General features: G+C 43.8%; 1 protein-coding gene across 1 annotated transcript in view; it reads left to right on the forward strand.

The window, feature by feature from the left end:
• C8A (complement C8 alpha chain) overlaps positions 1-14,810 on the forward strand; it is a 68,523-nt gene that overhangs the window by 24,092 nt on the left and 29,621 nt on the right. The window contains exons 3-7 of the mRNA XM_045477549.1: positions 2,691-2,835; positions 3,805-3,952; positions 7,364-7,553; positions 10,564-10,767; positions 12,669-12,909. Of these exons, the coding sequence (XP_045333505.1) occupies positions 2,691-2,835; positions 3,805-3,952; positions 7,364-7,553; positions 10,564-10,767; positions 12,669-12,909 (928 nt within the window). The remainder of the gene's footprint in view (positions 1-2,690; positions 2,836-3,804; positions 3,953-7,363; positions 7,554-10,563; positions 10,768-12,668; positions 12,910-14,810) is intronic.

The raw sequence follows: 14,810 nt of genomic DNA on the forward strand, positions 1-14,810 counted from the left end.
TCAGAATACTATTTGACTTCCTAAAGTTGTGGGGATTAAATGAGATAAAGAATATGAAGTGTCCAGCCAACAAACACACTCAATAAATGGTAGTTACCATCATCATCGTTGTGTTGGTAACTGCAGCTCTTAAAACTCTGACGAACTTTTTAAAGAGTGAGAAGGAGATTTGGCTGTACGTTGGTACGCTAAGCACTTCTTTATGTACTGATTTGTGGGGCAAGAGGTTGGAAGAGAATTAAAATGTCCTCATATTTCCAAACCAATTGTTAATCACACTCCCTTCTCATTGAGTTTATAAATCCCTTATCACTGTTATTAACTGGGAGGTAGGAAAGGCAAATGGACAGATTTACTCTTCACCTTTTTTGCTACCTCTGTCTCTTTGCCAATGAGCAGTTGTGGAGGCAGAAGTAGACAAGAGGAGGGAGGGGGAAGCTGCAGCTCCACATGTACCCACTGGAACCTTCTGGAAAACCTCCATTGATAATGATGTGGAACCACTTCTGTTTAATGGGCACCAATGATATGTTAGACACAGGGCCAGGTGATTTCCTCACACATTCTCTCACTTAGTTCTCACAACACCCTTTCAAAGTGAGGGGTCATCATACTTTACATATTAGGAAATAGAAACTCAAAGGTAAATGAACACAGGTGAAAGAATCATCAGTAGCTATACTTAGTGAGGTCATCTAGGTCAACCACCTCATTTTACAGATTTGGAAACTGAGGCACAAAGTACCAGGCACTGATACTTTACATAGCAAGTAAGAAAGAGATTCAGGAATAAAAAACAAACACCAGAACCAGATCTATAAATACAGAGAACAAACTGATGGCTGCCAGAGAGGAGGTGGTAGAGGGATGGGCAAAATGGGTAAGGGGAGTGGGAGATACAGGCTTCCAGTTATGGAATGAGTAGGTCATGGGGATGAAAGGTGCAGCACAGAGAATGTAGTCAGTGTTATTGTAATGGCATCGCATGGTGACAGATGGGAGCTACACCTGTAGTGAGAAGAGTGTAACATAGAGAAGTTGAATCACTCTGTTGTACAACTGAAACTAATGTAATATTGTGTATCAGCTATAGTAAGGAAGGAAGGAGAAAGAAAGGGAAGGAAAGAAAGGGAAGGAGGAAGGGATAAAGAAAGAAAGAGGACGAAAGAAAGAAAGAAAAAAGAGAGAGAACAAAAGAAAGAAAAAGAAACAGAAAGAAGGAAAAAGAAAGACAGAAAGAGAGAAGGAAAGAAAGAAAGATGAAAGAAAGAAAGAAAGAAAGAAAGAAAGAAAGAAAGAAAGAAAGAAAAAAGAAAAAGACGAAGGAAAGAAGGAAGGCAGGAAGGAAGAATTAGGCCAGGAACTCACTTTTCTTGTTGCTCAAACCTTTGCTTTCCTACTTAGTTATGAACCTTCTTGAAGGAGGGGCCTGTGGGCTGAGCCAAGGCAAGAGGCAGCAGAAAATATGGCACCGCACATTCTCTTATTGGACACTTTACATGGAGCTCTCCATACAGCATGTTTTCTATTGTTATCTATTTTGTCTCCTCAACTAGACTCTAAGCTTCTTGAAGGTGGGAATGGAACCTCATATTTCTCTGAATATCCTAGTGTTCAGCTTCCTCTTTCTACACTAGTGCCCAAAGCTATGCACCATATAGAAAGCAGTATCATGAAACCATAGAGCTCCAAGATTGGTGTGAATTTTATTCCTTCCATACTTCCTTCAACAAGGATTTATTCATATGCAGTCAAAGCTGAACCCAGGGACTGAGATGATGTCTTCATTTCTTGGATGGTCTCTTTTTACATAAGTAGGCTACATGACCACTTGATGCCCACAGTTCCCAGCAAGTTGGGCAAAAAGAAATGGTCTTTTCTAATAGTTCTAAAAGAAAATCTTCAGAGAGAATAATGATTGCCCTAAGGTTGAGCCATGAACCAATCTCTAAACCAATCACTGTAATTTGGCATACGGTGCCCTGGTTGACCTGGCCTGGTTCATACCCACACACTCCTGTGACTTGGGGGGTGAGATCATCCCCACCTAAGCCATATGCGATATGTTCCAAGGAAAGAGAGGATGCCATGACTGGAAGAAATGGTACAGAGGGAAAGCAACAAACATCTCATAAAAGTGCCTCCTGCGTACCTGACCCTAGATCAAGTGCCAAGTGTATGAAGTCAATAAGACATGGTCCTTCCTTCACCACTCCTCCTCACCATGCAAAAGGTTCTTAAACTAGTAAGAAAGGTAAATGAATAAGCAGACAAGGGATCACGACCTTATATGACAAATGGGAAGAGAGAAGGAGGTGCAGGGAACTATGGAATATGTTACTTAGGGAAGGCTTTCAGAGGAGGTACACTGTGAATCATGAAAGATGAATAGGTACTAAGTGGTTGAAGAAAAGGGAGGGGAGAAGGTCCTTCCTCTCAAGTAAAAAGACCCCAGAAATATTTTGTTTGAGTCTTTCATTGGATGCTTGAAGGCCCTATTCAATATTCCTGCTGATGGTTGAGGCACCTCTGGCTGAACACCACCAGTTATGAACATCCCCTCCAAAGACAGCTTTTTAGGCACCTCTCAATCACGAGACAGTTATTCCTTATGTTGAGCTGACACCCGCCTGCACAAATCTTGTTTGATTGATAGACAATGAATGTGTCTGGTTCAAAATCTGATTTAGTACCGATTCCGGAGCCTCCTGCAGCCAAACAAGTTTGGGGGAACCATCTGCAGTGGTGATGTCTGGGATCAAGCCAGCTGTCAGAGTCCCACAGCTTGTCCAGAGCAAGCGCAGTGTGGACAGGATTTCCAGTGTAAGGAGACAGGTGAGTAGCGTTCCAGTGAGATAACAGCTGCGCCCGTCAAACTTAATGTGCAAAAACAGTCACTCACGAGCTTGTGAAGATGCAGACTCCTGAGCCCTTCCCCTAGAAGTTGGCATTCTGTAGGTTTGGGATGGGGCTCAGGAATCTGCATTTTAAGCTGACGAGTAACCCAAGTAATTTTGATGTAAGTTTGTAGGAACATCTATTGATTCATTTAGAAAAGGTACAATTCACTCATTCATCCATTCATTGGATAAATACCGACTGGGCATGTATGTCCCAGGCAGTGTTCTACCTGCTGGGGATACAGAGATGAAAAGATGATGTGCCTGACCTCGAGGTACTCCTAGTCTCTTTGGGAGAGAGACCTACAAGGAGTGATGATAATATTGTATGATAGCCCGCGTAATGGGTGTTTGCTCATGGTCCAAGGGGACTCTGGCAGGGGATGCTCAAACCTGTGCTGGGAAGTCAGAGCAGGCTTCCAAAGGGCACTTGAGTTGGGACTTAGAAAGGAGCAATGGATTTGCTAAGAGAAAGAATATGCAAAAGCACAGGGATTTAAGGGCTGGCCATAGTGCAGAATGATTGCAGGTCAGGGCTTTGGGAAGAGAGGTAGAGGTTGGGCCAGGTAGGGAACTGGGGGCTAGACCGTGGCATTTGGAAGAATGGGAATATCTAGGAGCCACAGAAGGATGTAGAGAAAGGTCACTGGCGCTGCATATGGAGGATGAATTCTAGAGGGGAGCCTGCTGCAGGGCCTGAACAGGGGGTGGGGGCTACGGGTGGGAGACAGCGAGGCTGCTAGGAGGGCAGAGGCAGTGAGGACAGAGACAGGATGCGACATGATGAAGGCGGGGGGAGGGGCTGTTTCAGAAGTAGGGGGGCTTGGTGACTCTGGATGCGGGTCATGGGAAGAGGGAGGAGTCTGGGAGGCTCTGGAAGCATCCACAGCCTCTCCTCTCTCAGGTCGCTGCCTGAAACGCCACCTCGTGTGTAATGGAGACAAGGATTGCCTTGATGGCTCTGACGAGGATGACTGTGAAGATGTCAGGGTCATGGAAAGCGACTGCAGCCTGTATGACCCCATTCCAGGGTCAGAGAGTGCGGCCTTGGGGTGAGTCCTGCTTCCTGACTGCTTGGGCCCAGGGAATGGCTTCTCTTCAATCACGAGTATTAGTTTTAGCAACACAAGAGGGTCTTTTAGGAGAATTGCTCTGCCGAGTGTCCTGTGAGGCAACTCTCTCTGTCCCCCTAAGGTGGCATATTGGTCCACTCAGGCTGCAATGGCAAAAGAAACGTATAGCTTATACAAAACAAAAATGTATTTCTCACAGCTCTGGAGGCCTCCCTCCTTGGCTTGTCGATGGCTGCCATTTCCCTGTCTTCACATTGCCCTTCCCTGTGTGTGTGTCGGGGTCCTAACCACCTCTTATAAGGACACCAGTCATACGAGATTAGGGCGTACCCTAATGGCCTCATTTTAACTTAATTACCTAGGTAAAGACCCTCTCACCAAAATAGTCAATTTCTGAGGTACGGAGGTCCAGGACTTCAACACATAAATGTCAGGGGGACACAATTCAGCCCCTAATACTCATCAAAGGGGATTCTTATTGATTTTGATCATGACTGTGGGATAAACAGAGTGGAAGCATGAAATAGTGAGGTGTTAACTTGAAAATGAATCCCTGCTTATTGGCAAAAAGATCACAGACCATGACCTTGCTCTTGTGTGATTCAAAAGAGCATTGAAATACACTTCACGAGCGTGCTTTACCTACACGGAACACTGAAATCAGCAGAATGGCCCCAAGCCCACTCCCAACAGCTGGTTTTTTATTCTGTTCAAGATCTCAGAAGCCTATCCTGATATCTATTTTTTTTTTAATTTAAGCATTTCCCAGTTTAAAAATTTTTAATTTATTGCTACAGAAAGAAAATATGTTTGAGGTAAAAAAATGAAAGCCTTCCTTCACCCTCCCTGACCCGCATCCCACCCAATCGCCCTCTCTCACTTCCTTCCCTGGAACTGACCCCTGTGTAACAGTTTGGTGTAGGACTTTCAGATCATGTAAAAAATGCACCGAAAATATACATTGTATGGAAGCTGTGCCTATACGTATTGTGCATGATAGACATAAGCATATTTTACATAAATGTGATCATATTATACATATTGTATGTAACTTGCCTTTTTAACTTAATATATTTGGAAGATTTCCCCCCATATTTTCTATTGCCTTTTTCTAAGCAACGTAATGTTCCATAACAGGGGTCAGCAAACTATGGCCTGAAGGCCAAATTTGGCCTGTTGTCTGTTTTTGTAAATAAAGTTTTATTGGAACACAGCTTTCACCCTACAGTGATGGAGTTGAGCAGTGGCAACAAAGACCTATGGGCTGTAAAGCCGAAAATAGTTCATGTCTGGCCCTTTATAAAAAAAGGCTGCTGATTCTTCTCCCATAGTATCACTACATGAAAATTTATTTGACTATTGAAAGATGATTATATTGTTTCCCATTTTTTCCCTATTATAAACAATGCTGCAGTGGACATCCTTGTACATGTATCTTTGTGCATGTGTGTATTTCTGCATAGATTTCCAAAAAGTGGCATTTCTCTATATCTTTTTATTTTCATTGGGGTTTCTGCAACCAGCTTGTCTAAATACAAGTAGTCTTAGTAACCTCTTATGCTTCGAGGTTATAGTACGTCTTAAAGCTAATTATTCTTTTGACTTTTTGTTTGGCTCACCGGAGAGCCTATATTTATAAGCCAAAGGCAGAAACATGTTCAATGGTCGAGAAGATAGAAAAGTAAGCAGAGAAGTAAAGGGAAGGAACACAGATTTTAGCGTCAAAAAATTTTATCTGTGACTATAGGCAAATTGCTTAATTTTTCTGAGCTTCAGTCTCTGCATTTGCAAAATTGTCAGGAGGTTGAAAGTTAACACATGCTACACGTCTGGTAGAATGTGTATTCAATTCACCATAGCTATTATTACATCACTTCCATTAATATGAAGGAAGAGATGGAGAGAGGAAGGGAAGAAGGAAGTTAACATACCTTGAATTTCTACTATATGCTGGGTGCTCTATAATTACCCATTTATTTCTTCAAGACAGGTTTTATTCATAGTGAACCTCCTGCTCATCTTCTGCCTTTGTGTCTTTTCATGGAGGGAATGAAAAAATATGACACATGTTATGACAGAGGTAATCACTGACTGCCATGGGAACACAGAGGAAGGAATAGCTGTCTGTCCAGGATAATCAAAGAGGGCCAGCTAGAGGGGACAATGTTTGAGTTGGGTATTAAAGGCTGAATAGGAGTTTGAGAGGCAGAGACAAGAAATCATTTTATTATCTATACCATAAGAGGTTTTGATGGTTAGGTCCTGGATCTCTTAGCCAAAGTGAAATGTTTTTGTTCCATTAACTTTCTCTTTTCCTAGAAAATTAAAGCTGTATTTCATCTATGTAACGCTGTTTAAGCCTATGTAAGGTTCTACCGTCTGTGGCTTAAAATGTAGTGCCTAGGCGGATGGATGTGAAATGCCCCAGAGAGAAAAGCAAAGGAAAGTATTTCTGGGAGGGTACTGGGCTAGGGGAGAGGAAGTATCCCTTGTTGAGTGCATAGTATGGACTATCAACTGGACTTCCATTTTACTTTAATGCTCTCATTTAGACGCCCCCAAAACCATGAGAAGTGGTTTTATTCTGTCGGTTCTTCAAATGAGGAAAATGAACTTCAGAAAGCCATCTATAATGTATCCAAATTCACAGAGCTGGTACTTGACCAAACTGGAAATTCAACAGGAGTCTCCATGATTTTCAAATTGTACCCTCTGACATTCCAGGCCGCCCTGAAAACAATGGCCTTTCTGAGGGTCAGATTCTCAACTTAGCAACGTGAGTTACACCCAATATGTCAAGTCTATTTTTTTTTTTTTTACCAGCAAAGCCTTTTTCCTGAAACACTACAAACAAAACCCAGCGTTTACTTGCTACTTAATATATGCCAAGTACTTTATGGCTCCTTGTATGTTGCAGCTCATATTTAACTCTCTGAGGGCAGTAGTATTGACTGCTCTTTACAAATGATGGAACCGAGGCACAGAGAGGTTAAGTGATTTGTCCAAGATCACACAGCTAGGTGTGGCAGAGCTAGGAAGTGGGCTCAGGCTTCCGGCTCTGTGCCTGGATTTTTGATAACTGCGTGTATTACTCTTTAACTCAAACACCCGATTTTTAGGAGTGCCTTCTCTGGGGGCGCCCTATTCTAGGTGTTGATGGAACCTTCAGCTGCTCTGGTGAAACGGAACCTGGGGGCCCGGCCCCGCCCTTCTGGTTCCCCGTGTCACGCAAAGTAGCCCTTAAGACACTCTGAGGAGCCCTAGGGCTCCAGAGAACACAGTTTGTGAAACCATTGCTCAGACCAGCAACAACGTCTTCCAGGGGATATTTTATGCTCTCTTTGCCTTTTCAGTGTTCTCTCCCAGCAGCTGCCTGCCTTTTCACTCTAGGTACAATATCCTGACCCAGCAGGAAACTCAGAGCGTGTACGATGCCAGGTATTACGGGGGCCAGTGTGAGACAGTATACAACGGGGAGTGGAGAGCGCTTCGCTATGACCCTGCCTGTGAGCGTCTCTACTACGGAGAAGATGAGAAGTACTTCCGGAAACCCTACAACTTCCTCAAGTACCACTTCGAAGTGAGTCTGGACAGGGTGCTCACAGGCCGCTGTGGGGTAGGGAGGGAGAGGCCTGTTGATGGGGATGGACGCCTTGCTTAGGAAGACTCTATTTCCTGTAGAGCTCATTGGTGTCCGAAGGCCCCTTTACGTCTGCCCCCACCCATGTTCTGTGCTGAAGGGCACGGACAGGCAAGGGCAGGGCCAAAAAGAGGCACAACATGAGGGTGACCACCCACCTGCTAGATCTTGGCTCCATTCCCAAACCAATGAAACAGATTCGAGGTCCATTTCTCTGGGCTGCTAGTCAGAAGACTTATTACCAGGTTGTAATCTGTTAGAATGTAAGTATTTGAGACCTTGCACAGCTCACTGCCCCTCCCTGGGCCCAGTTTCCTGCCATGTAAATTGGAGGTCAGGACAGGAGGTGGCTGGGCAGTGTTCTGAGTCCAAGGCCCCTGCTTCACCAGGAGCAGCTACTCACTGATCACCTTTCTTGCTTTCCTTCCTTCCTTCCCTCCCTCCCTGCCTCCTTCTTTCCTTTCCTCCCTCCCTCTTTCTTTTTCTTTTCTTTTCTTTTCCTTTCTTTTCTTTTCGTCTTTTCCTTTTCTTTTCTTTTCCTTTCCTTTATTTTCTTTTCTTCTTTTCTTCTCTTTTCTTCTTTTCCTTTCCTTTCTTTTCTTTTCTTCTTTTCTTTTCCTTTCCTTTCTTTTCTTTTTTCTTTTCTTCTCTTTTCTTTTCCTTTCTTTTCTTTTCTTCTTTTCCTTTCTTTTTCTTTTCTTTTCTTCTTTTCTTTCTTTTCTTTTCTTCTCTTTTCTCTTTTCTTTTCTTTTTTTCTTTTCTTTTCTTTTCTTCTTTTCTTTTCTTTTCTTTCTTCTTTTTTCTTTTCTTCCCATTCCAGTATAGTTAACCTACACTGTTGCATTAGTTGCAGGTGTACAATATAGTGATTCAACACTTCCATATATCACCCTGTGCTCACCATGATAAGTGTATTCTTAATCCCCTTCACCAATTTCCCCCCTACCCCCATCCACCTCCCCTCTGGCAACCACCAATTTGTTCTCTGCATTTAAGAATCTTTTTTTTTTTTTGTCTCTTTTTTCCTGTGTTCATTTGTTTTGTTTCTCAAATCCCACATATAAGCTAAATCATATGGTATTTATCTTTTTCTGATAGTTTTCCTGTCTTGATTTTCTGTAGGTGATTTTGTGTACAGAGAGGGTTCTGCTGTTGAAAAGTGCTTGCTTGCAAAATACTGACAATCCCTAAATTCTCTCTACCTCCAAAACTGTGTGGTTCCCCAGTCCCTTGGAGCACCACATCGCTCATGGCCAGCCCCAGCGCCTACTCCCAGGTCATTCATTTCTGTACCCTTCACCCTCTGGGTGAGATGTCTGCACCTCACTGGACGCTTGCCATGCATCAGATCTTAGGCTTGCACACAAATTCTCTCACCTAAGCCTCACAACACCACAAAGGGGTAGATAGTATCATCGCCCCATTAGATATGAAAAAGACTCAAAGACTTAGAGGGATAAAGCGTCAGGCCCAAAGCTGTAGGTGGCAGAGACGAGTTTCACACCCAGATCTATCTGAACTAAGCCCGGCTATATGTCATTTAGAAGGCAAGACAGATCACACACATTGTGTCTATACAGTCCTATGCATTCTGTCTTTACAGAGAGATGTAGGATCCAGGGATTCCGACCCATTATTGGTCACATCCTCCTCCCCCAACTTCCTCAAGAGATAAATATTGATGGCAGGATGAGGCCAGGCTTATGGCGTCCGCTTCCCCACTACTTTCACCAATGCCACCAGGCCAATGGGAAGCCAAGCCGGAAGACACAGACAATGCCATTTTCCTAACCTCGAGGATGGTGTGGGGCTTATGTGTCCGGCCAGCTAGACTAGGCTATGCTGTGGCAACCAAGGATTCTGAAATCTCTGGGCTTTCGAAAATAATGCCCTGTGCCACACGTCCACCCTGAGTCGTCTGTCACAGACACACGGGACCCAAACTAACAGCGACTCCATCGCGACACGCACGTGCTCTTGTGACTGAGGAGGGAACCACCCACGTGCTCTTAACCCTTGCTTTCTCGGCTCAGGCAAGGCGCGAGTCATGACTCTGCTCCAGTTGCCAGAGAAATGCCGCTGTGCTGTGTGCCTGAAGTGAAGTAACCTGACATTTGTGGACGCAAACCTCTGCCTAGAACTCCCACCACCTGCTGGGCCCCCTTTCTCCTTTCCTCCCAGATCCAGGCCCAGATGCGGCTTTTTGGGTGTCCCTGTTGTAGGGAAAGGCAGCCTCTTCTACAGGAAGGGAAAGTCAGGTGGAAAAAAAAAATCCATACTCAGAACAATACAGCATGTTATGAGAATCATGAGTGTGTGTGCGTACTGAAATAAATATTTTATTTTTATTTATTTATTTATTTTGAGGGGTGGGTGGTGGGCAGGGGCAGAGAGAGAAGGAGAGAGAATCTGACAGTGCAGAGCCCCAGGCGGGGTTCGAACTCACAAACCAGGAGATCATGACCGAAGTAGAAATCAAGAGTTAGACGCTTAACCAAATGTGCCATGCGGGTGCCCCTTAAAGAAATATTTAGCACAACCACTAAATAATAACTAAACTAACTGCTATGTTTTCAGAATTTTAGTGAGGATCAATCTAATGCCTGGAGTAGCCTTTTAAAATAATGATAATAATCTGCAGGGGCACCTGGGTGGCTCAGTCAGTTAAGTGCCCGACTTTTGATTTTGGCTCAGGTCATTGTCTATGGTTCATGGGTTAAAGCCCCACATCCTCTCTGCACTGACAGTGTGGCCTGCTTGGGATTCTCTCTCTTCCTCTCTCTCTGCCCCTCCCCCCACTCTTGCGTGCGCCCGCACGCTCCATCTCTCCAAATAAACAAACTTAACAAAATTCTGCAACTTGAAATATTTTACGGAGCAAAGACTTCAATATGAAGTACAGATCGAGATACAACTCTGGCGCACAAAGCTAACGTCTGTTTCTTTTCAGGCCCTGGCAGATACTAGACTCTCCTCAGAGTTATACAGTGATGCAAATGAACTTCTTTCTAAAGTAAAGAATGACAGGTCTGTGTCGGCAGGAGTGGTTGTTGGTGTGGGCCCCGCGGGCAGCCCTGAAACAACAGTGGATGTGGGTTTATCCGGGTCACGAGACTCTTCGTTCGTGAATAAGTTAAACAAGTATAATAACAAGGTACTAAAGCATAATGCCTGTGCCAAACAGTATTCCATAATCTACACTGAACATGTATTACCTTAATTGCATTAAAAAAGTACAGTAGTAATTGAACCTTCATTTGCTTGTGTAATTGGAAATGTCTGATCAGTGGTAATCATGTTTGTTTTTCTTATTACACTTTTGCACACAGAATCACCACAAAGGGAATAAAATTGAATGATAAGACTGGAACTCTTCCCGCTTCACCCCGTTCTTTTTCATGGTTACCTGGAGTAAACAGGGGAATACTTAGAATAGGAATGCCTTCAAGAGAAACAGCCAGGCCCTCTAAACTAGCTCGGGAAGAATTCGAAAGCCAGCCTTGCTTTTCTGAATAGATCAGAGGACTGGCACACGCAAGCATTCATTTATCCATCAAACATTCACCACTAGCTTCCCTTGAACTTGAGCGGCCAGGCAATGCTTCCTGGAGGAAGGGACATCTACCTAAACGGGGCTCTAAAGACTAGAACAGGTTGTCCCGACGAAGGGAGATGGAAGTGAACAAAGGGTGCTCCGGGCCTGGGAAACAGCATTGTGCAAAGGTCTGCAGACGGCAGATTGCCTCCCACAAATTTGGGATTGCCAGAACTTCAGCCAGCACAGGGTGGGAAGGGAAAAAGTAGGGTCTAAGGAGGAGAAACCATCAGGGGCCAGAGAACTCTCTCTCTGGCCAACTATTTGAGTTGGTTAAAAGTTTACCAGAAAGCCTCAATAACCCTGATACCAGAACTGGCGATTTAGTTGGGGCTCAAAAAATTATTCTGGATCATGAAAATACAGTTATGAAAATTCTTCAACAAATACAAGGTACATTCCAGAGCGTTGCCTTAAGTCAGCTATTGCTCTGAAGGGAAAGTGTTGCTCTGAGATCTGGCGATCACATGGTCATGTGGACTTTTCTCAAAGCAGGTGGCCTTTTCAAAATTTCACTATTGCTTCAAAGCAAGTGAAGTAATGCCCACACATGATCCTCTCCCTCTTAAACCAATCCACTACGACCCCTGTTATCTCAGGAGCCTGCCTTACCTCATTACTTAACAGTACAAGATTACCACTAGAATGTAAGCTTCATGATGGCAGGGGCCGGTCTCATCCAAGATTGTGTCCTCTGCTCCAAGCATAATGCCAGTGACTACAGACTCTTACAGATATTTGTTCAATAAGTTACATAAATAACTCATCTTAGAATTTCATGTCATCAAAACTACTCCTAAGCACAATTAAAAAACATTAAAAAAATTTTTTTTAATGTTTATTAATTTTGGGGAGAGAGAGAGAGAGAAACAGAGAGTGAGTGGGGCAGGAGCAGAGGGAGAGGGAGACACAGAATCTGAAGCAGGATCTAGGCTCTGAGCTGTCAGCACAGAGCCCAACGTGGGGCTTGAACTCACAGACAGCGAGATCATGACCTGAGCCGAAGTCGTACGCTCAACCGACTGAGCCACCCAAGTGCACCCCCCCAAACATAATTTTTAATGGATACCTAATACTTGTGTAAGAGGCTTACATCATGCAATGCTATAATTGGGGCAGGGAGATGGGCGGAGGTGACAATGGAATGGGGGCAGAACACAGTCACCAGTACTAGGAAGCACATTGCAGTAACCAACCCAGTTGAGAGTTGAGGCAAACAGGACCTGAACAGCGTCAGTGGGAACAGAGATGCAGGCATGAGAGAGGCGGTCAGGCACACACGGGTGTTTTATATATGCCTGTGAAATAGAATAACACTCCATTGTGGGTATTGATGCTCACACGTTTATAAACACATGTATCTCCCACAGCTACTAAATGCTGACCTTTCGCGTTATGTCATATGGTAAAATGAGTACTCTCTTTCTTCTCCCTTACTCGACGGCGGTGATTGATGGCAGAAATATAACTTCATGAGAATTTCCACAAAGGTGCAGACTGCTCATTTTAAGATGAGAAGGGACAATATTGTGCTGGATGAAAGCATGCTGCAGTCATTAATGGAGCTTCCGGAGCAGTACAATTACGGCATGTATTCCAAGTTCATCAACGACTATGGCACTCATTACATAACGTCTGGATCAATGGGTGGCGTTTATGAATACATCCTGGTGCTTGACAAAGAAAAAATGGAATCGCTTGGTAAGTAGAACAGAAGCTTTAGGCGCACAGTGGTCAATGCACACACGAGGATGGGCTTTGCATTTTTCTGAGCACTGACTATGAGCCACGTACCATCTTGTTTGTGACAACCATATAAGGTAACATACCTAATACTCAGGGAGGAGGCTGCATCGTGCAGAGCTGTAATTGGAGCAGGGAGATGTGTGGAGGTGACAATGGACTGGGGGCAGAACAAGGTGAAGTGCAATGTAGTCACCAACCCATTTGAGAGTATTATTATTTACGGGGAACTGAGGTCCAGAAGGGTGAAATCACTTGCTGAGAAGCATCACAAACAGGATTTGAACTCGGACTTGTCTGGCTCCCCAAAACTATGTGTTTTCTATTACATTCCAGTTACTCTTTGATAATAAATAATACTTGGGATTTTGTTACTTAAATTTTTTAAATGTTTATTTTTGAGACAGAGAGGGACAGAGCATGAGGGGGAGGAGGGGCAGAGAGAGAGGGAGACACAGAATCCGAGGCAGTCTCCAGGCTCCGAGCCATCAGCACAGAGCCCGACGCGGGGCTCAAACTCGTCAACCGTGACATCATGACCTGAGCCAAAGTCAGACGCTCAACCGACCGAGCCACCCAGGCGCCCCTGGGATTTTGTTGTTTAAAATGTTAAAACTTATTACAAATATAGATTCTTGGTTAATGGAACTGCCGTACAATCAGTCAGTGATGCTAGAAACCTGGAGTCATCCCAGATTCCTCCTCCTTCTTTACCCCTGGAGATCTCAAAGAACCTTCAGTTCTGACTCCTGACCAGCCCTCATCCTGCCACTCTCCTCCATCTGCACTGCTACAGTGGTGGGCTGGGTTTCCATCTTCCACTTATCACTGCATTGGCTCCTAAAGGGTCTCTAGGGGAAGGCTCACCCCTCCAATCCATGCTCAACAATTGCTACCAGAATAATCCCTCTACTTTACAGATATACTGATATACCTTCTTTGCCCCAAATCCTGAATACCTAAACTCCCTAGCATGGGGTCAACAACCTTCATGGTCTCACTCCAAAAACTGCTAGAACAGTGGGTTCTCCAAGTGTGGATTCCAACTGGTATCATCAGCATCACCTGGAAACCTGTTAGAATGATAACTTCTCAGGCTTCCATGACAAACCTACCAAATCAGAAACTGGTAAAGGAACCAGCAGTCTGTAGTTTGACAAGCCTTCCAGGTGATTCTGATGATCACTGCAGTTTGAGAACCACCAACCTACTCAATGAGTGAGGGTGGAGAGATCTATCCATATTCCAAACTAAGTTCAAATTCACCCAGTTTTAAGACGTTTCCCTGACTGCGCCAGCCCAGGCTGGCCATCTCTTCAGCACATTCATATAAATTCCACACTTATTTAGTCTTCAAAATATAATTTTCCAAATGCAAATATTTTCCTCCTAGATAGCATGATCTTTGAAAGCAGGTATCATGTCTGACATGTTATCTCTTTGGCACTCAAAACAACGCTCAGTATGTAGTGAGAGTGTAAAACGAGACATAGAGTTTTAAAGAGGGCATTAATTTAGATTCCTGGTGAGGGCCATTCATTAATTCATCCATTTATCCATGTATCCATTCTTCTATAATTTCAAATATCTATTGAGTATCTTTTGTGTGTTTATGCTAGGGGTACAATGGTGAGTAAATCTAAATATGGTCCCTACCCTCTTGCAGCAGAGGACTTCATAAACTACAGGTTGCAACCCCACAGTATGGATCACAAAAAACATTTTGAACAACAACAACAAAGGAGAGAATAGAAAATATCATAGAGGATTATAGGTAGTGAAAATAGGTTATTGCTTCAATAAATTTTTTTTCCAGTTAAACAAAGATATGCATACACATATGGAGTCATGATACAAAA

This window comes from Leopardus geoffroyi, chromosome C1 (genome assembly GCF_018350155.1).
Source record: "Leopardus geoffroyi isolate Oge1 chromosome C1, O.geoffroyi_Oge1_pat1.0, whole genome shotgun sequence".
In the NCBI taxonomy this organism is placed as follows: Eukaryota; Metazoa; Chordata; class Mammalia; order Carnivora; family Felidae; genus Leopardus; species Leopardus geoffroyi.